General features: G+C 44.2%; 1 protein-coding gene across 1 annotated transcript in view; it reads left to right on the top strand.

Annotated features, from left to right (window-relative positions):
- The first annotated feature begins 12,679 nt into the window (after positions 1-12,679).
- The window catches only part of PRTFDC1 (phosphoribosyl transferase domain containing 1), a 77,974-nt gene continuing 67,148 nt past the window's right edge, over positions 12,680-23,505 (top strand). Inside the window, exons 1-3 of the mRNA XM_073677526.1 lie at positions 12,680-12,822; positions 17,348-17,427; positions 21,274-21,380. Of these exons, the coding sequence (XP_073533627.1) occupies positions 17,377-17,427; positions 21,274-21,380 (158 nt within the window). The 5' untranslated portion in view covers positions 12,680-12,822; positions 17,348-17,376. The remainder of the gene's footprint in view (positions 12,823-17,347; positions 17,428-21,273; positions 21,381-23,505) is intronic.

Here is a 23,505-nt window from a genome sequence, read left to right as displayed (position 1 = left end):
CGCCCACAGCAGCTATAAGAATCAGGAAGTAACCGGGCCGCCACCCTAAGCAGTCAGTCAAGAGACATGCACACAGCATGAACTGGAGAAAGATTTGCAGGCTGGACTGACAGGTAAGATTGCGGTCTTGCATAGAGGGCAGTGGTGCACTATGCAAGCATGCCGCCAGGGATGTTACACAGTTCATCCAGGATGGCACATCAATGCGAACTGTGGCAAAAAGATTTGCTGTGTCTGTAAGCATAGTGTCCAGAGGCTGGAGGCGCAACCAGGAGACAGGCCAGTACACCAGGAGATGTGGAGGGGGCCGTAGGAGGGCAACAACCCAGCAGCAGGACCACTACCTCTGCCTTGTGCAAGGAGGAACAGGAGGAGCACTGCCAGAGCCCTGCAAAATGACCTCCAGCTGGCCACAAATGTGAATGTGTCTGCACAAACGGTTAGAAACCGACTCCATGAGGACGGTATGAGGGCCCCACGTCCACAGATGGGGGTTTTGCTCACAGCCCAACACCGTGCAGGACGCTTGGCATTTGCCACAGAACACCAGGATTGGCAAAGTCACCACTGGCGCCCTGTGCTCTTCACAGATGAAAGCAGGTTCACACTAAGCACATGTGACAGACGTGACAGAGTCTGGAGACGCCGTGGAGAGCGATCTGCTGCCTGCAACATCCTTCAGCATGACCAGTTTGGCAGTGGGTCAGTAATGGTGTGGGGTGGCATTTCTTTGGAGGCCCGCACAGCCCTCCATGTGCTCGCCAGAGGTAGCCTGACTGCCGTTAGGTACCGAGATGAGATCCTCAGACCCCTTTTGAGACCATATGCTGGTGCGGTTGGCCCTGGGTTCCTCCTAATGCAGGAGAGTGCTAGACCTCATGTGGCTGGAGTGTGTCAGCAGATCCTGCAAGGTGAAGGCAGGGCCGGCGTCAGCACCCGGCGCATCCGGGCAAATGCCGGGGCCCTGAGCAGGCAGAGGGGCCCACTGGCGGTCGCACACCCCACTGGGCTATGGGCGGAGGAGAGCGGTGTCAGCGCCCGCCCTTCTCCGCCGCTTGCTCAGGGCCCCGGCAGCCCGATACTTACCTCTCCCCGTGCCTCCGCAGATCAGCTGTCTTCCTGCTCTGCGCTCCCTGTGACGTCTCAGGTCAGAGGGCGCGGTGACGTCTTTACACCGCGCCCTCCCCTGAGCCGTCACAGGGAGCGCTGAGCGGGAAGATGCTGACAACGCTGGAGTTCGGAGCCGAGCAGCGAGCGGCGGGCAGCAGGCAGCGGGCAGCAGGTAGCAGGTGAGGAGAAGGGAGGTGAGTATTTGTTTTTGTTTTTTTTTTTAATGTATGGAGGCATGGGGCATTATAAAGAGGGGAGGGGGGGCATCCTGCATGGGGCATTATAAAGAGGAGGGGTGACAGCCTGCATGGGGCATTATAAGGTGGGGAACAGCCTGCATGGGGCATTATAAAGAGGGGGGGATTCCTGCTTGGGGCATTATAATGAGGAGGGGTGACAGCCTGCATGGGGCATTATAAGGTGGGGAACAGCCTGCACGGGGCATTATAAAGAGAGGGGGGGACATCCTGCATGGGGCATTATAAAGAGGAGGGGTGACAGCCTGCATGGGGCAGTATAAAGAGGAGGGGTGACAGCCTGCATGGGGCATTATAAAGAGGAGGGGTGACAGCCTGCATGGGGCATTATAAAGAGGAGGGGTGACAGCCTGCATGGGGCAGTATAAAGAGGGGGGGCAGCCTGTATGGGGCATTATGTGGGGGGTAACAGCCTGCATGGAGCATTAAAAGGGGGGGGCCTGTATGGGGCATTATGTGGGGGGGAACAGCCTGCATGGAGCATTATAAGGGGGGGGGGCAGCCTGTATGGGGCATTATGTGGGGGGTAACAGCCTGCATGGAGCATTAAAAGGGGGGGCCTGTATGGGGCATTATGTGGGGGGGAACAGCCTGCATGGAGCATTATAAGGGGGGGGGGGCAGCCTGTATGGGGCATTATGTGGGGGGTAACAGCCTGCATGGAGCATTAAAAGGGAGGGGCCTGTATGGGGCATTATGTGGGGGGTAACAGCCTGCATGGAGCATTATAAGGGGGGGACAGCCTGTATGGGGCATTATGTGGGGGGTAACAGCCTGCATGCAGCATTATATGGGGACCGGTATCCTGTATGGAGCGTTATATGGGGCCAGTATCCTGTATGGAGCGTTATATGGGGGCCAGTATTCTGTATGGAGCCTTATATGGGGGCCAGTATTCCGTATGGAGCCTTATATGGAAGCCAGTATTCCGTATGGAGCCTTATATGGGGGCCAGTATTCCATATGGGGGCCAGTATTCCGTATGGAGCCTTATATGGGGGCCAGTATTCCGTATGGAGCGTTATATGGGGGCTAGTATTCCGTATGGAGCCTTATATGGGGGCCAGTATTCCGTATGGAGCCTTATATGGGGGCCAGTATTCCGCATGGAGCCTTATATGGGGGTCAGTATTCCGCATGGAGCCTTATATGGGGGTCAGTATTCCGCATGGAGCCTTATATGGGGGTCAGTATTCCGCATGGAGCCTTATATGGGGGTCAGTATTCCGCATGGAGCCTTATATGGGGGTCAGTATTCCGCATGGAGCCTTATATGGGGGTCAGTATTCCGTATGGGGCCTTATATGGGGGCCAGTATTCCGTATGGGGTCTTATATGGGGGCCAGTATTCCGTATGGGGTCTTATATGGGGGCCAGTATTCCGTATGGGGTCTTATATGGGGGCCAGTATTCCGTATGGGGCCTTATATGGGGGCCAGTATTCCGTATGGGGCCTTATATGGGGGCCAGTATTCCGTATGGGGTCTTATATGGGGGCCAGTATTCCGTATGGGGTCTTATATGGGGGCCAGTATTCCGTATGGGGTCTTATATGGGGGCCAGTATTCCGTATGGGGCCTTATATGGGGGCAAGTATTCCGTATGGGGCCTTATATGGGGGCCAGTATTCCGTATGAAGCGTTATATGGGGGCCAGTATTCCGTATGGGCGTTATATGGGGACCAGTATTCCGTATGGAGCCTTATATGGGGGCCCACTATTCTGTGTGGAGCGATTCACCGGTTTCTGAGCTATTGTGGAATTTACAATAGATATCACTCATGAAGTGAAATCTTTGCATTGTACTATATATATATATTTCTCCGCCGTATCTCTGCATCATGAATCGTGGTATGTGTTAAAGGGGCCCACTGAGACTCTTTCGCCCGGGGCCCAGAAAAACCTGGAGCCGGCCCTGGGTGAAGGCATTGAAGCTATGGACTGGCCCGCCCGTTCCCCAGACCTGAATCCGATTGAGCACATCTGGGACATCATGTCTCGCTCCATCCACCACAGACTGTCCAGGAGTTGGCGGATGCTTTAGTCCAGGTCTGGGAGGAGATCCCACAGGAGACCATCCGCAACCTCATACAGATGGGAGAGAAAAGCAGCAGCATGTTAGTAGTGCGGTGCAGACCCCATATCAGTATAGCAAAACCGTCAGCACCACTCTATATTAATACCTAGTCTGTCCAATGGGCATGCAAATGAAAGGAGCTCTTTCTTCCCATCTTTTTAATAGCAAAAGGACCTTTGTTTGTCTGTAAGGGCTTATCCACACATCCGATTTTTCCACGTATGAGAAAAACGGACGGATTATTCTGATCAGAGTGTGGTCCAATGGTCTGAGTGTCATCTGATTTTTTCGTACAGGGAGAAATAAAAATGTTTCTTCACCTTCTCCATTCTGTCAGTGAAAATCGGACCACACTCGGGTGACATCAGAGTTCGGTTCAATGTTTTCACTGACGCATTGACCTACATTGACAACTTCGATCCAACGCTAGGATCAAAATCTTTTGCAGATGAAGGCAACATGAGCTGAGCATTAGGCCAAATTCAGACCTCCATGAACCATTGTCTGAGTAAAGACTGTGATAGGCTGATAGGCATATATGAAGCTGTTGAGTTCGGGTCGGGACTTCACTCTTCATACTTAGACCGTTGTTCATACATATCTGAATTTGGCCTAAAAGGACAGCGAGATTATTGATTGGCTGCCAAACCCATGCAGAAATTGAGTTAGACTTTGGATGCTGCAATTGGCTAAAAGTGTCGTCTATCAACTTAGCTGTAAGTCCTGGGTCACACATCCATTTTTCATGGTCCAAGTGCAGAAGCACATACTGGCCAATGGTTTCCAGACCCAAACTCAACTGCCTCATAGGCATATGTAAGACCATAACGTTTGGAGCAGAAGACCCATTGTCCTTGCACTGGCCTTCACAGACGCTAAAGCAGCAGCACCTGGCAGATAATTATTTATTTGAATTACTTGCTTATACAGCGCTTTACAGACATCATTATCACTGTCCCCATTGGGACTCACAATCTAAATTCCCTATCAGTATATCTTTGGAGTGTGGGAAAAAAACAGAGAGCTGGGAGGAAATCCACGCAAACACGGGGAGAACATACAAACTCCTTGCAGATGTTGTCCTTGGTGGGATTTGAACCCAGGACCCAAGTTCCTCAAAGAAACAGTGCTAACCACTGAGTCATCATTCTGCTATGAGATGGCTATGAACCTTTGTAACAAACTAGAACATTATTCAGATTTTCTTGTGGACCATAATCTAGAGGGTTCCGAGAAAAAAACGTACATTCACATGTAGAGGTATCATGAGGACATGGACACAGAGGAAAGAGCCGAGGTAATAACTGGGGCTGACAGGAGCCATTTTAAAGAAACAAGCATGCAGGGTCATAAATACCAGGAGAACAGGTTTTAAAACACTGAAATCTGACTCAGCTCAGAACCATTTTCCTACACAAAAAACCGGCTCAGTGACCCATGACCTTCACTAGATGGAAGACCTCGCTGCAGATGGGTAATAATGCTCCTACAGAAGGAACAAATGAATGAAGGAAAGATTTTAGAGGTTCCTAATAAAAATATCAGATCTAGGTTTGCAATTAATGGTCCCAAACTATCTGAATGCATGGAAATACTTCTTCATACCGCACCTGGCACATGTCCACGAGTCCGTATTCTGGAGCAAATGAATTTACTACCGAAGGCAGCACAGAGTAATGTGACAATTATCGCTTTTGTAGGAAGCCCATGTGACTGTCAGAAGTGGATGATTCTCATTAGTCACAATACAAGGCAGTTAGTGAATGTTATATTAATGTCCGTCACATGTCACTAGAGAAACCCCCTACACTCCAAAATGTATCCTATACCTCCTGCAAAAATAAGCCCCGGTGTAGCCTCCTCTCCTACCCAACCCTGCAGAAATTTCTGGCTGTCGTCCATTACGCAGCCTCTAGTCCAGTGATTTTCAACCTTTTTTGAGCCGCGGCACACTTTTTATTCTTAGAAAATCCTGGGGCACACCACCAACCAAAATAGCACAAAATGACACTAAAACAGTCATATTATACATATAGTTAATAATATAGATTCTAAATTTATTTTACTCACTCAGTGTGAAACCTGGGCCTGTTTCGATAAACACAAAAGGGATATCCTGGCAGGAATGGTGGAAAGACACACACGAAGCTCTTCCTCAACAGTTCTCAGTTTCTCCCTGTTTTTAGTTTTTATCGCAGTCAAGCTTGAGAAGCCCAGCTCACATAGATATGTGGTTGAAAATGGGAGCAATGTCAAAATAGCTTTGTTGGCCAGAATGGGGAACTCCTTGGCAACAGATAACCAAAAACTGTCCAAAGGAAGATCAGCAAACTTTAGCTTTAAACCGCGATCTTGCTTCAGTTCAACGAGTTCCTCTTGCTCCTTTAAAGTCATGTCCTTTCCAGCAACGGATAATGAGCTGTATGGGTCCCTAACCCAGTCAAGGCATTCTGTGAAGGCTGAAGAGAAATAGAACGATAACTTCTCCTCAAGAGTTTTCAAATGTCTGCCAATCGCTTCGCACATTGCAGCAGTATTGTCATCATGCAGTTTCTCGGTGAGTGGGAACATCTGAAGGTTGCCACCCTGCACATGTTGTTGCCAGAGCTGCACCTTTAAACGGAATCCGTTCATTTTATCAGTGCTTGTAAGCAGGTTTTCATTTCGACCTTGCATCCGTGTGTTTAGTTCATTCAGATATTAAAATATATCAGCCAGGTATGCCAGCTTTGCACACCACTCATCACTTGCAAGCAGCTTTGAATAATCGGACCTCTCGTTTGTAAGAAATATTTTAAGTTCCTCTCGCAACTCATACACACGGGCCAGCACTTTGCCGCGTGACAGACACCTGACCTCCGTGTGGAGCAATAAGATTTTATGTTCCGCTCCCATTTCTGTACACAAAGACGCAAATAAGCGACATCTCAAAGGTCGCGTCTTCACAAAGTTCACTATGCGCACAACATCATCCAACACAGGAGCTAGATCTGCTGGTAAGGTCTTTGCAACAAGGGCCTCACGGTGCAAGAAACAGTGGGTAGCAAGAACATCTGGGTTTCTTTCTTTAACCCTACTTACAAAGCCTTTGATGCGTCCGACCATGGCTGCGGCTCCATCAGTGCAGACACCTGTGCAGTTTTCCCATGTAAGTCCACTTTTATCAAGATATTCCGATGTGACTTGGAATATTGCCTCTCCTGTTGATTTTTCTGTCAGTGCCTTGCAAAATAGGAAGTTTTCTCTAATGGCTTCACCATCCACAAAACGCACATTGGCCAACAACTGACAATGTCCACTGATATCCGTCGACTCATCAAGTTGCAAGGCAAATTTCTTACTGATGCGCACCTTTTCCAAAACAACTGTTTCAATGTCTGCAGACAAGTCATCAATCCGTCTGGCAATTGTGTTATCAGAGAGAGGCACTTTAGCTATCTCTTTAGCTGCTTCAGGGCCAAGCATCTCATTTACAATAGCTTTACAAGCTGGTAGTATTAATGTTTCTGCCACAGTGTGGGACTTTTTTGATTTAGCTATGAGTTCAGCAACAAGGTAGCTAGCTTTGAGGGCTCTCTCATTTACCTTTGTGCTTTTTCTCAAAAAACTTGCCCCTTTCTCATTGTTTGTACGTAAGCGTACAAAATACTCCATCGGTTTATTTTGAACGGAAGGGTGTTTCGTTTGGAGATGGCGTTTAAGTTTGCTTGGCACCATAGCGCTATTGGAAAGCTTCTCACCACACACCAAGCACAGTGGTGTTGGTGCTGTCGCATCCCCAGTGGAAGTAAATCCAAATGAAAGATAGCTTTCACTGTATTGCCTTGAGCTCACCGTCTTGTCTTTTTTCTTTTGTCGAACTCTCATACTAGGGCCTTCATTTGGGTTAGAATTGTGTCCAGGGTCCTGTTCGGCATTTGCCTTTTCCATTCTCAAATACTTCTCCATCACTGCTGAGATAGTGTGCGCAGCCACACACTAAAATAGAAGAGTATTACATTATCTGCCACACTTAAAGGACCTCTGCTAGGCATATTTCATTCCTGAGGGCTTAAAAAGCAGCTCTCGTGGGGACAAGAAGCTGATTTAAACCCCCCAAGAGTGAACTTCGCGAGAGCTGTATGTGTGTGATAATAACTTCTATTACTACGGCCTGCATTTCCTGCTTGAATTGACACTAGTGACGTAGCACTCAGCTTTCTCTATAAGTAGAATAGAGCCGGCTGCCAAGTGCTACGCCACTAGAGTCAATTCAAGCAGGACATGACTGCTGAAGAACGGTACTAATATCATTTATTATTCCATACATACAACTCTCACGGAGTTCACTCTTGGGGGTTTTAAATCAGCTTCTTACCACCACAAGAGCTACTTTTTTAGCCCTCAAGAGTGAAATATGCCTGGCAGAGGTCCTTTCAATAAATTATTTATTTTAAAAAAGTGAAAAAAAAGGATAACCCCCTCATATATTCAATCCCATGTAACCTCATAAATACAGTCCCACGTATATGAGCACATGATTATCAGCATCATATACTGTGGTGATGTGCACTGTACAGCGCCACAGTATATGGTGCTGATTATTATGTGGCTCATATACTGCAATATAAAGGGGTACAATGAGAAGTACTATGGCCATGAGGCCAGAGTACAAGTGCCAGCTCATATACTCAGCATATGAGCTGGTACTTGTAGTACTCCAGCCTCATGACTATAGTATTTCTCATTTTACATTTCTCATTGTTATATGCAGTATACTGCTGGAGTACTAAAAGTACCAGCTCATATGCTGAGTATTCTGCCAACAGTTCATATACTCAGGCAAAAGCTCATATAGTCAGCATTATTGGCGGGCATTACCTTGGCGGCGGGCAAATGCGAGAGTCTCTCCGCTCTCAGGATGACGCGCCGGCCTCGGTGACGTCATTAAGTCGCGCGAGGTTCAAAGCTTGCATGTGTTATTGTACACGTCTCCTACATTGTAAGAAGGCGTGACTGCGCATCGAGCGCATTGCCGGGAAACAAAACACAGGGGGCACCATAGTTTGGGGAACTTTCCCCGCGGCACACCCGACCATGTGTCGCGGCACACTAGTGTGCCGCGGAACACTGGTTGAAAATCACTGCTCTAGTCTATGACTACAGATCACACATCCAGATTTAGGGCTCATGCATGGGGTAACACCATGTTCACAGACCCTAAATAGCTGCATACTCTAAACCTACTATATATTATAGGCAGCCATACAAGTCCATATTATAAAGAGAATTCGGAGCGTATTTTTGATCCGTGTGCACACAGACTAATGTAAGTGAATGAGCAAATTCACATGAGCGATTTTCCAAAATCCCAATGTGCATTACCCTCAATAATTCTGCTACTAAAAGGATGCTAGTTTTTATTATGCTCAGGACCATAACTAGAAGAGCCTGCAACCCATAGCAAACTTTTGAATGGGACTTCCTCCCATACGTGCTGTTCACTATCAGGTCCTCCCGTATTGCCACTGCCTCTGTCATTAATTGCACATGCAGAGCTGGTGACATTGCTTGAGAGCCCAGAAGTGATGTGTGCACATATTTTATTCTTGCCCGTCTGGCTTCCAGGGTCCCAATGTGATCAGGAGGCCCACTGTGATCAGGGGCCTTAATGTAATCAGGGGCCTTAATGTAATCAGGGGCCTTAATGTAATCAGGGGCCTTAATGTAATCAGGGGCCTCAATGTAATCAGGGGCCTCAATGTAATCAGGGGCCTCAATGTAATCAGGGGCCTCAATGTAATCAGGGGTCCCACCGCGATCAGGGGCCCCACAGAACTCGCTTCTGCTGCTACAGTTATAGCTCCTTAAAACCTACACGTGTGACCACACATGTACAAAAGTAACAATTTAATTGGATAAAGACATAAAATATACATACAAGATCAAAGGTGGGTGATAACATTACAGATAAAAAGGAAGTATAGTGAAGCCCATTACATCCAAAAACAATAGAAAAACGGTACAGTCATTTTTTTCACGATCGTTTACAATGATTAAGGAAACTCATTAGAGTACCATTATTACAAAATGTATAGTAGATATAATTCAAACAAAATAAAGCTAGAGGCAGAGAAAGAAAGCTGTCCCAAATATACAGAATAAGCTGTGCAAAGTGCTAGTTAATAGGGATCAGTATTGGAAAACCTCTAAAGGTATGTGCACACTGTCCAGAGCCGCCTGCGGCCCCGACTCAGCGGGATAGCCGACGGCGGCTTCCGCTCATTTTATGCAATTTTTTTTTTCACCTGCGGACTTTCTTCATGGAGGTTAGGTCTATGGGAAAGCCTGCATGCGGACCCGCCGGAGAAATTGACATGCTGCGATCTGGAAAGACGCGCCGCATGTCAGTTTCCGCGGGTAATCCGCAGACATATAGTGGACATGGGATTTCTACAAATCCCATCCACTATGCTGTAACATCTGGCCGCTGCTGGTTTGAATCTACATAACACACAGCTTCAATCCCGCAGAGGCTCCTGACCGTGTGCACATACCCTTAGATAGGATAATTGCGGGCTCTGAGTGATACAGACCCTAGTTACATCCATAGACATCTGTAAAAAATAATTTTATGGTGCTAGTATGTATCGCCTTATAATACCTTGTAGTTGGTGTGAATCGATTTGCAGGATCCGTCAATCAGCCACGTCAGTAATCTGTGACCACTTGACGGGAACTCTGAGAACCGCCTCTTATCTGACAGCACTCAGGGCTCTTCTTTTGATTACTCGGCCTGGCTCAACGGCACATGTATGTCACATCACAATGATAACGTCACACCAGACTGGCTAGTCAACAGGATAAGCTCGAATGCCATCAGGGAGGAGGCTGTATTCAGGGCTCTGAGACACCTCTCCATTACTAACACCAGGACTTGATGGCAACTGTGTTTTGGAACAATCCACAGCTGACATTAACCCCAACTACCATTTCCCCTGATTGCCAAAGCACCAGGGCAATTGGAAAGAACGGAGGCAAAGCGCCAAAATTGGTGCATCTACCAGCTGTGGGCTGGTAAATTTATGCTGGGAAGGGCCCAATAACCAGGGACCTTCCCAGCCTGATAATATCAGCTCTCAGCTGTCTGCTTTACCTTGGCTGTTTATCAAAAATAAGGGGGGCCCCACGTCATTTATTTTTAATTATTTATTAGGCTAAACACCCTCTAGTGCCACATGAAAGGCACTAAAGGGTATAAGTTTAGCATATGTAGGGGACTTGAGAAAATTATTTATCTGAAGGATATCTATAGTCTATCTGTCTAATATCTTTCTGTCATTTATCTATCTATACCTTTTATATTATTTTTTTTTATATTTCTTTGAGATTTATGCTTAACAATCAGACAGCATATTCATGGTCCGTCTGCTGTCCGATTTTTTTTCTCACACCCATTGACTTGTATTGGCGAGTCTCGGCCATCTTACGTGGCCATATGCAATATGCTGCAATTTTTACTCAGCCCGATCCCAGCTGAGGAAAAACTTGCAGATGAACACTGCCTCATTGAATAAGATTGATGCGAGTGCAATGCGATTTTTTTTATCACATTGCACTCGGCGTATTTATACACAGATGTGAGTGAACCCTTAAAGCAGGGGTCTCAAACACGCGGCCCGCGGGCCGCATGCGGCCCCTGAGGCTGCTTTATGCGGCCCGCAGGCACAGACCCCTTGACGATCCCGACCAGGTCCAGGAGGAGCCGCCGACAGCAGCGCTGCATTGCCGCACAGAGACTGTTTCCCAGCACTGCATTTCCAATGCCAGCCGCTGGCCAATCAGAGGCCAGCAGCTGATATCTGCGTGTCGGCGCAGCGAGTATGACGTCATTGCCATATGCAGATGTCAGCTGCTGGCCTCTGATTGGCCGGCGGCTGACATTGAAAATGCTGTGCTGGGAGACAGTCTCTGTGCGGCAATGCAGCGCTGCTGTCGGCGGCTCCTCCTGGACCAGGTCGGGATCGTCAAGGGGTCGGACTCTGTGGTGCCTGCGGGCCACATCTGCAGGAAGGCCGCCGAGGGAACGGAGGACAGGTGAGAATCATCTTTTTTTTTTTTTTATGTGTGTGAAGAACAGCACAGGGGGCACATAGCCACAAGAGGGGACCTGGATGGGGCACATAGCCACAAGAGGGGACCTGGATGGGGCACATAGCCACAAGAGGGGACCTGGATGGGGCACATAGCCACAAGAGGGGACCTGGATGGGGCACATAGCCACAAGAGGGGACCTGGATGGGGCACATAGCCACAAGATGGGGACCTGGATGGGGCACATAGCCACAAGATGGGGACCTGGATGGGGCACATAGCCACAAGATGGGGACCTGGATGGGGCACATAGCCACAAGATGGGGACCTGGATGGGGCACATAGCCACAAGATGGGGACCTGGATGAGGCACATAGCCACAGGATGGGGACCTGGATGGGGCACATAGCCACAAGATGGGGACCTGGATGAGGCACATAGCCACAGGATGGGGACCTGGATGGGGCACATTAGTACAAGATGGGGACTTGGATGGGGAACATTACTACAAGATGTTTGCCATTATTACTATATGATGCTAATTGTAAGACAATATTACTGTATGTGGCCAATTGGGGGAAACAAAATTGTAAAAATCAAAAAAATAAAAATAAAGCCTGAAAAAATATTGGGCACTAAAAATGCTGTTTTATATGTAAACTAAAGTAAACACAAAAAAGTGCACGTTTATTATCGCCACATCCATAACGACCCAAGCCATAAAAAAATAAACACGGAAAAAATGTTCAAAAGGTGTATACAAAAAAAAATGGTATCACTAAAAATGTCACATTGAACAAAGAATGCGGCCCCCCAAATTCAAATTTTTTCCATGTGCGGCCCATATACCCAGCCGAGTTTGAGACCCCTGCCTTAAAGACTTGCAATAATTGAAGGCCCCGTTGGAGCTTTTGCATTTTGGCCCCTGAGATACAAGTTACACCACTAATTGCACCATTTATGGCCGACAATAGTAAAGTTATCCCCATAGTCACTATTTTAGATTTTTCCCCTTTTTCACGTGAAGTCCTTTTTTCCAAAACTTCTCGACCAAATATTATTCACGCTTTGTAGTCTCTTTCTCCCCACATTTCACATGGCTCATGTTACGTAAGCCATGTGGTCTGCATGCCTGTCTGGGAAGGAAAGGGTTATCACTTGAGTCTCAGATTGCCAGCAAATTGTAGGGAAACAAGCTGTGTCTTTGAGCTGAGCCCTCCTTCCCCAGCTCTGATCTTCACCTCCCCCATAGCCCCTTCTTCCTTTTTTTTTTTTTCCCCTCCACAGACAGGAAGGGAAGTTAAGGTGAGCTGGGGTTTTGGGGTCTGCACATTGTTGGAGGGGGGTCTTTAAATGCCGCAGTTAGATGGGGGATTCTACAGATAGAATAGTGAAGTTTCCTTGGTTTTTGGAGTTGTGAGCAGTTGTGATACTATCAGAGAGCGCACATGGGTCTGTATGGCTGTGATTTATGAGTGGAATCTCTGTAGGATTACTGAAAGCCATAGGAAGTAAAGGGAATGGAGTAATGATAAATTATGGATGTGGATTACATGTGAGTGCATGCAAAATACTGCTGCATTATTAATGCAATATACTGTATTAGTGTTACTATGGGTTGGGCAGCACGGTGCCTCAGTGATTAGCTCTGTTGATTTGCAATGCTGTGGTCCTGGGTTCAAATCCCACCAAGGACAACATCTGCAAGGAGTTTGTATGTTCTCCTCATGTTTGTGTGGGTTTCCCCCGGGTTCTCCGGTTTCCTCCCACACTCCAAAGACCTAGTGATAGGGAATGTAGATTGTGAGCCTCAATGGGGACAGTGATGATGTCTGTAAAGTGCTGTGGAATATGATGGTGCTGTATAAGAGAGTAAAATAGATTAAAAGTTCATAATAAGAGATGTCTTTCTGCATAGGGACTCGTTCACACTTTTACTCTGCGGCACAGAACTGTGGCATGTTCTCATAAATGTAGTTTTAGCCCATAGAAGTCTATGGGGTTAATTGAAAAATGCATTCTCTTCTTTTTATATGCATATTATGTCTTCTATAATTTCCATTTTTGCAGCTTTTTCCTTAAACCGCAATAAAAAGTGAATTCATTTATTAAAAAAAAAAAAAAAAAAATTGACAACTTAACCCAACAGTGAAAATAAAAGGATAAAATACAGACACAAAAATGGAACAAATTGTAGAAAAATATACATAATGTATAAAAGTACAGATGAATTACAGATGCACAGGCGCGAATGAGCCCTTAGACTGCTGCTTCATGGCGATTCTATGTGGATTATTGCACATACATTAGGCCCGGTTAAGACGAGCGTACGCATAAAATGTCCTGAAAAAACATGATTTTTCATCCATATTGTTATCCATATGCTATTTGTTCCGTTTTCTACATCCGTCTGGCAGCCGGCTTTTACATCAATAATTGAATAAATAAAAGGTCAAACACAGTTTGCTATGGTAATAATTGCAGTGGATCCGTAAAAAATGGATGCCATATGTATGAGATCCATTATTTTGCGCACCATTGACTTATAATGGGTAAATCTGACCCAAAATATGGATCAAAGTAGCGCATGCTATGATTTTTATTTATTTTTTACATGTAGGCCATTGGTCCGCTGGTAAAAATGTTCATGTGAACGACCACATTGACTTGCATTGGTCCTTGTATAGTCCGTATTAGTGATGAGTGAGTATGTTTTGTTAACCCTTTCGCCGAGTATGCTCGGGCCGAGCTCTGAGTATTTACAGCTGCTCGGTGATATGGTTGAATCGCTCCCGTGTGCATGATTTGCGACTGTTTGACAGCTTTATTACATGTGAGGAATGTCTATTTCTTACACATTCCTCCCATGTATTAAAGCTGTCAAACCGTCTCAAATCATGCACACGGGAGTGATTCAAACATGTCACCGAGCAGCTGTAAATACTCTGTGCTCGCCTGAGCATACTCGGCGAAAGGGTTAAAGGGGTATTCCCATCTCCAAGATCCTATCTCAATATGTAGTAGGTGTAATAATAGTAATATTAGCAAATATCTCCAATTAGAAATGTAGTATATTTTTTCTAATTCGCTATGTCTCTTTCCTCATGTGCAGGCATCGCAGGACCTTAGGTATCCATGGTTACGTCCACTGATAAAGTCACAGTTAGCTAGTTGCTAGTGGTCGTAACCATGGATACCTAAGGTCCTGCAATGCTCTGCACATGAGTAAAGAGACATAGCTAATCCAAAAATACTATACTACATTTCTAATTGAAGATATTTGCTAATATTTCTATTATTACACGTACTACATATTGGGATAGGATCTTGGAGATGGGAATACCCCTTTAACAAAACATACTCGCTCATCACTAATACCTAAAGCACACAGACTGCATGCTCCTTAAGAGCGAGATGATGATATTCTATCCCTTAGGCTATGTTCACACTGAGTTTTTCCAGGCGGAAACCGCTTCAGGAAACTCCTGTTTTTTGGGGAGTTTTTTGACTAGTTTTCTTTTCCTGAATAGGTTTATTTCTACAAACATTCTTTGCAGGCTTTTCATTGCCAAAGAAGTGACATGAACATTTTTTTTTTTCTCCCTCGAAGTGTTTTTTTTTAAAACTTGTTTAGGGGAAGAAAAATCCTGCTACGAACAGCAAAGTGGATTTTCCATAGAAATGAATTGGAAGAGTTTTCCAAGAGTCATTGAAGCAGTTTTTGAGGAGGATTATGATGAAGATCCTCTCCAAAATATAAATGCGAACGCTGCATATTTGAGGATTTCACATACAGATTTCTAAATTGAAGTCCGCAGTGTTTGTGTGTTTTAAAAACCTGGGCAAATTTTCTGCATTTATTAATGTGATTTTATGTTGATTTTTTTTCTTGCAACAAACCAAGGACAAATAAAATAAACCCATCACAGGTACATGTGTCTGTAAAAAACACAGAAATAAAGAATATGTGAGAAATGGACTTATGCATGAGGCCATACTTGAAGCTCCAGGGCCTAATGCAAAAAAATAATAATGGGTCCCCCACTTGCCATGTGTCTTTTATAAAGTTATGTGCACACTTAGTCTTCTTGCAGAGTTTCCGGTGCAGACATTTAACAAAACTTCCAAGGTTTTGAGATTTGGAGGAGGATTTGGAGAGTTTCCGCTCAGGGGCTAAGTGCACACGACATCTTTAATCTGACTATAGAGCCACAAAACTGCTTTGCCAGTGGCTTTTTTCCTGAGCGGCTCTGCTGATGTTTTTGTGCTGGTTCCGCCGCCGGCAGCGATTCCTTATATCTTTTCTTAAGAGAAGAATGAACATGTTACTACTTTTACCACTCCAGGATTTCAGAACCCTGAAACGGTTAAAGAAAAAAAAAAAAGGGGACTGAACAGGTACACAGCAATGTCATTTTGACATTCTTGTACATTATGTCAGTTTTTTTAGGCGGTTTCGCACACTTTTTCAGGTGGGTTTGGGGGTGGAATGCATCTGACAAAGTCATTGTGTGCACGAAGCCAGTTTCCTATCAAAAACTCCGTGAAAATCTCTGTCTGCCCGTAACCTGAGACTGTGTATATGACGACTTTTTCAGATGGATTCCGCCACGTAAAACTTGTGAAAAACTTATTGAAAACCGTTCAATAGAATGAACATAAGTAATTCTATGTTGGGAATAGGCTACGTTACACTATGAGGTTTTGGTGAGTTTTTGATGTTGCAGATTTTCTGCTCCATTAAGTAAAATAGGTTACTTGTGTTTTTTCAAAAATACGAAGCATAAAAAAACTCACCAAAAACTCATCGTGGGAACTTAGTTTTAGGCCACGTTCAATATTTGGTCAGTATATTACCTCAGTATCTGCAAGCCAAAACCAGGAGTGGGTGATAAATACAGAAGTGGTGATGTGTTTCTATTATACTTTTCCTCTGATTGTTCCTCTCCTGGGTTTGGTTTACAAATACTGATGTAAATAAATACTGAGCATGTGAACATGGCCTTAAAGTGACTTGCTGCTCATATGTTCAGGCCTTTAAACGTCTTTTAAGCACTACAGGATTCTAAACATGCCAATTGATAAAAAATAAGTGTCCAGACCATTCTTTTGGCGTTTTTCACTCATAAGACAATCTATACTTTAAAATATAAGTCTATGAGAAGGCTCAATAAAACAAGAGGACATTTTTTAGAGCAGTTTACCGTAGTTTTTTTTTTTCTTTCATAACTGCTAACAATTACTTCATTCTCTGGAGTGGGTTAAAAAAAAAAAGTCTACCTCAAAACCATTGGAAAACATTCCAAAAAAAGTCTGAAATTGCTCAAGAAATGACCGAAAAATTGAAAAATTATGCCCCTTGGAGGTTCCAGGCTTGTCTGAGTAAACCTTGATCACTCTATACAGGGAAACTTCTGTAACTTTCTAAAGTTTCAATTCCATTCTAAAGACTAAGAGAAGACTCCAAACCCCTCCCCCTGCTCTAGATACAATTGTATCCAGTCTTAGCAGTGGACTTGAGACTGATACATTGTAGCAAAGCACCAGACATTTTGTTCTCACAGAGCATTTTTTTGTGCTGTTCTTTATTTCTGTGGCTTCGGATTCCTATAGAGGTGCAAACAGTATACACTATATCCTCTTCTGCATGGAGCAGACCCGTAACAATAGATTTCTATGTAAAGCCAATTTGCTTGTCCCAACAGTTTTAAAGGAAAGCAAACATGAGATCTTGGAATATACAGGTTATATTGTTTGCTCTTTGTACAAACCTGCCAAAAATTACCTGCTACAAAGAATATCATACACGTTGTGTTCCCTCCTCCTGCAGCGCTCGCAAGACGTCCGGCTCTGGCATAAATGGATGACAACTTCTCCCAGATTTCTCACACCCCAGGTCATGGACTGGTGGTAAGTAAACCCACACGTCTGTCTTTTGTTGGATTGGAGTAAGGCTCCGTTCACACCTGCATTTTCAGTTCCATTTTGAGAACAGAGAAACCTAATTCGTATGAAAAACTGATCGATGCAAACTGAAGGCTGAGGGCCCCGTTGACTGTCATCTGGCCTGTCTGGTTTCGGTTTTGCAGCATGGAGCGCATTTGTTTTATTAAAAAAAATAAACACAAAGCAAAAAAAAAGGTAGACCCCATTATCCACTGAGCAATGGCCAGCATTATATGGAGCGAGCTCAGGAGCTGAGCCTGATCCACGCAGCACTGGCGTTGGTTCTTACACAGCCGACACCCAAGAGTAACTGATGCAATTGGGGCTCACTCTAGTCGCAACAATTTAACCCCTTAAATGCTACCGTGCAATTTAAAAGTGCCATTATGTTGATAGCTGTCGCTTCTGAAGACCATTGGCCATCATGGGGTGCCAATAGGTTTCCTAGGTAGCCATGAGCCTGCTGGCGATCTCCATGTCTGTCATGTTAGGACTGCAATGAAATCCAACCTACGAAGCTCTGATTTCGTAGCTCATCAATTTCAAAATACACTGTAAGGTTTAGTTCACACGATGAGTTTTTGGTGCGCTTTTGAGGATGCTGAGTCAAAAACACAGCATCTTTCAGATCCTTTAAAGTGGATGGGATTTATAGAAATTCTCCTGCGGTGCGAGTTTCACATCAGCAACATGTCAATTTCTCCTATGTTGGGGTGCACTGGGTGGTATGTGCGGATTTTCCCCATAGACTTGTATTACATGTGTAAAATCTGCAGGTAAACAATGCACATGTGCCTATAGTGAGCTTCCATGGCGGAAATGCATAACATGCGCATGTGATCCACACATGGCTGTATCAAAGTTTTGTCAAGGCAAAATACCAGGAAATATCAAAAACAAAGCGGCTTTATTTAAAACATGACACACCAACAAGAGACTAGCAAAATGCAATAAAAATACATGTAAAAAGAAGGTCGTGGCTGGTGGGCACATAGGAATTGACCAATTTTGGCAGTAAGAGCCTCAATTTTGCAAGTATGTTCTATATGGCGATAAAGATTGTTGTATATAATGGATATACACAAACAATCAAAAGAGAGCAGGGGCAATCTGTGTGCGCTGAGATATATGCAAGGATTGACTTTAGTCATTTTAATCGGCATTATCACCATATACAATATACTTGTAAAATTGAGGTTCTTACTGCACAAATTGGTCATTTTCTGTGTGCCCACCAGCCACATCAAGGTGATTGATGGGATCCCAACCTTTTCTATCACACATGCCTCCCCTCTCCTAGGTAGGATCCAGCACTAATTAATGGCCTAAGGCCTCATTTACACATCAGTGCGTCACAGGCCATGATGTTCAGACCAGTGGAGGGTCTCCTAACCTGAACTGATATAGGCAAATACTGCATGAGGCTGTCAGGTATGGGACCTGTGGACAGTCCGTGCATCGCGATCCCTAGTCAGTCCATGACACATGGATGAATTCAGCCTTCGGGCTCATTCAGACATCAGTTTTTCTCGCACTAGTTCTATCCATATTTTTCACGGATAACGCTCATACCTATGATATTCTGTGGAGCAGTTTACATGTCCGTTGTTTTCCTCGTACTATGTGGTTCGTACAGAAGCACGGAGACTTGTCATATTGATCTAAGTGTTGCCAATGCAAGTCTATGGATCCGTGAAAAAAGCTTGGATGCCATCCATGGACTGTTTGATACGGGAAGCTGGAAAAACTTTATTTTTTACCAGCTGAGAAAAACTGATAAAAGTTGGTCCAAACTCTGATGACAAGCTGTTAAAACTTGGACGTTTTACAAGGAAATAACTGGCTGAGTTTCATAAGTGATTTTGGTCAGAGTTTTATCAGAGTTTGGTCCAAATTTCAGTTTTTCTTGTATGTGCCCCAAAAAGAAATTCTCCTTCTTCTTTCTGACAATTTGTGAAAACCGGACCACTCCCGGATTACATCCAAGTGCGGTCTTATTTATTTTTAAGGACCCATTGACTTGTATTGCCGATTTTGATTTGACCCTCTGATGTCTGACATGTAATTTGTGCATACTGACAACACTCATAACACAGATAGGTTTTTCTTGTACGAGTGCTGACTAATAGAAGAAGCACTTGGCCAACTATGGAGGCCATCACAAAATCCAGTATTTTGCTACTAAACAAAAAGAAACTGACCAGCACTTCTTAACAAAAAAGCAAAGAAAAAAAAAAGCAAGAAGAAAAATTAAAAATCGTCCTGTCCTTAAGTTGTTATTGTCCGTTTTGTAAAAGATTTGTTTCTTGCATGTTGCCATTTTTAATTAATATTTATAAAATTACAGATTATGCAGAGTTTTCAGAGACGGTCACTTATAAACTAAAGCTCTGTTCACACCTGTGTTTTTTGAGTTCCAGTTCTTTGTTACATTCTAGGAACAAAGAAATGGAAGACCTAGTACAATGCACCCCATAGTTTTCCATAGAGAATAAGCGTTCAAAAAGGTCCCTTAGTCTGTTTCAGTAGGCTCCACAATCATGCGGAAAACTGCTGACTTGACAGATGTCCAGAAGGCAGTCATTGACAAACTCCACAAGGTCCCAGAGTTCGAATTTTCATTTGGAAATCAAGGTCCCAGAGTCTGGAGGAAGAGTGGAGAGGCCACAATCCAAGCTGCTGGAGGTCTAGTGTGAAGTTTCCACAGTCAGTGATGGTTTGGGGAGCCATGTCATCTGCTGGTGTAGGTCCACTGTATTTTATCAAGATCAAAGTCAGTGCAGCCGTCTACCAGGACATTTTAGAGCACTTCGTGCTTCCCTCTGCCAACAAGCTTTTTGGAGATGGAAATGTCATTCTCCAGCAGGACTTGGCCCCTGTCCTCACTGCCAAAAGTACCAATACCTGGTTTACACACAACAGTATCACTGTGCTTGATTGGCAGCAAACTCGCCTGAGCTTAACCCCATAGAGAATCTATTATAGAGAATCTATGGGGTATTATCAAGAGGAAGATGAGAGACACCAGACCCAACAATGCAGACGAGCTGAAGGCTGCTATCAAAGCAACCTGGGCTTCCATAACACCTCAGCAGTGCCATAGGCTGATCGCCTCCATGCCACACCACATTGATGCAAAAGGAGCCCCGACCAAGTATTGAGTGCATTTACTGAACATACATTTCAGTAGGCCAACATTTTGGATTTAAAAAAATTTTTTTCAAGCTGTTGTTATAAAGTATTCTAATTTACTGAGATAATGACTTTTGTGTTTTCATTGACTGTAAGCCATAATCATCAACATTAACAGAAATAAACACTTGAAATAGATCACTCTGTTTGTAATGACTCTATATAATATGAGTTTCACTTTTTGTATTGAAGGACTGAAATAAATTAACTTTTTGATGATATTCTAATTTAGCGAGATGCACCTTTAGTATAATGCGCTCCCCATAGTCCTCCATATAGTATAATACGCTCCCCATAGGCCTCCAGATAGTATAATGCGCTCCCCATAGGCCTCCAGATAGTATAATGCGCTCCCCATAGGCCTCCAGATAGTATAATGCGCCCCCTTGGCTCACGAGCCCCATAGCAGCCGCGTGGAGTTCTGCCGTTGGCAATACGCCACTGAGTATCGCCTATAGTTACTGACTTTAGAAATGTTTTTTTTAATCAATGAGTATTCATTAATTTTACAGCTAAACATCGATTTGTTATTGTTATAAGACAGTTTATGAAATGTGCAGCTCTCATGTCATTTTCCCATTACAAAATGTACTGATGACTAATATTTTGATTTTGCAGATTTCTGACAACTGGACAGGATATAACTTAGATGTGTTCACCCTCCCCAACCATTACCACGAGGATCTGGACTGTGTCTTTATACCGCATGGAGTCATAGTTGACAGGTATTCCCAGTACCGGGGGTCACACTGGCAAACAGGCAACCAACAAAAAAACTTGATATAGTAGAAACTAGGTGCAAAAAAGAACTTGATAGCATCCCCCAACCATTCGGATACACTGTCTATGTAAAATATATGTGTGTGTGTACAGTACAGACCAAAAGTTAGGACACACCTTCTCATTTAAAGATTTTTCTGTATTTTCATGACTATGAAAATTGTACATTCACACTGAAGGAATCAAAACTATGAATTAACACATGTGGAATTATATACTTAACAAAAAAGAGTGAAACAACTGAAAATATGTCTTATATTCTAGGTTCTTCAAAGTAGCCACCTTTTGCTTTGATGGCTGCTTTGCACACTCTTGGCTTTCTCTTGATGAGCTTCAAGAGGTAGTCACTGGAAATGGTCTTCAGTTCACAGGTGTGCCCTGTCAGGTTTAATAAGTGGGATTTCTTGCCTTATAAATCGGGTTGGGGCCATCAGTTGTGTTGTGCAGAAGTCTGGTGGATACATAGCTGATAGTCCTACTGAATAGACTGTTAGAATTTGTATTATGGCAAGAAAAAAGCAGCTAAGTAAAGAAAAACGAGTGGCCATCATTACTTTAAGAAATTAAGGTCAGTCAGTCCGAAAAATTGGGAAAACTTTGAAAGTGTCCCCAAGTGCAGTTGCAAAAACCATCAAGCGCTACAAAGAAACTGGCTCACATGAGGACCGCCCCAGAAAAGGAAGACCAAGAGTCACCTCTGCTTCTGAGGATAAGTTTATCCGAGTCACCAGCCTCAGAAATCGCAGGTTAACAACAGCTCAGATTAGACACCAGGTCAATGCTACACAGAGTTCTAGCAGCAGACACATCTCTTCAACAACTGTTAAGAGGAGACTTTGTGCAGCAGGCCTTCATGGTAAAATAGCTGCTAGGAAACCACTGCTAAGGACAGGCAACAAGCAGAAGAGCTAAAGAACACAAGGAATGGACATTAGACCAGTGGAAATCTGTGCTTTGGTCTGATGAGTCCAAATTTGAGATCTTTGGTTCCAACCACCGTGTCTTTGTGCGACGCAGAAAAGGTGAACGGATGGACTCTACATGCCTGGTTCCCACCGTGAAGCATGGAGGAGGAGGAGTGATGGTGTGGGGGTGCTTTGCTGGTGACACTGTTGGGGATTTATTCAAAATTGAAGGCATACTGAACCAGCATGGCTACCACAGCATCTTGCAGCGGCATGCTATTCCATCCGGTTTGCGTTTAGTTGGACCATCATTTATTTTTCAACAGGACAATGACCCCAAACACGCCTCCAAGCTGTGTAAGGGCTATTTTACCAAGACGGAGAGTGATGGGGTGCTACGCCAGATGACCTGGCCTCCACAGTCACCAGAGCTGAACCCAATCGAGATGGTTTGGGGTGAGCTGGACCGCAGAGTGAAGGCAAAAGGGCCAACAAGTGCTAAGCATCTCTGGGAACTCCTTCAAGATTGTTGGAAGACCATTTCCGGTGACTACCACTTCAAGCTCATCAAGAGAATGCCAAGAGTGTGCAAAGCAGTCATCAAAGCAAAAGGTGGCTACTTTGAAGAACCTAGAATATAAGACATATTTTCAGTTGTTTCACACTTTTTTGTTAAGTATATAATTCCACATGTGTTAATTCATAGTTTTGATGCCTTCAGTGTGAATGTACATTTTTCATAGTCATGAAAATACAGAAACATATTGAAATGATAAGGTGTGTCCAAACTTTTGGTCTGTACTGTGTGTGTGTGTGTGTGTGTGTGTGTGTGTGTAATATATATATATATATATATATATATATATATATATATATATATATATATATATATATATATATATATATATATATATATATATATATATATGTTGTACACACTACTGTTCAAAAGTTTGGGGTCACCCGGACTTTCTAGCTATTAATTTGCAGAGGTAATCTTGATAAATTTCTTCTCATGCTTCCTGAAGCCCCTCCCACAAGTTGGATTGGCTTGATGGGCACTTTTTGCTCACCATATGGTCAAGCTGCTCCCACAACAGCTCAATGGGGTTGAGATCTGGTGACTGCGCTGGCCACTCCATTACAGATAGAATACCAGCTGCCT

Source organism: Phyllobates terribilis, unplaced genomic scaffold (assembly GCF_046119375.1).
Source record: "Phyllobates terribilis strain yellow unplaced genomic scaffold, ASM4611937v1 Scaffold_4__5_contigs__length_816908805, whole genome shotgun sequence".
Lineage (NCBI taxonomy): Eukaryota > Metazoa > Chordata > Amphibia > Anura > Dendrobatidae > Phyllobates > Phyllobates terribilis.
Note: the sequence above shows the minus strand (reverse complement) of the source record. Positions and strands in the feature narration are given on the sequence as shown.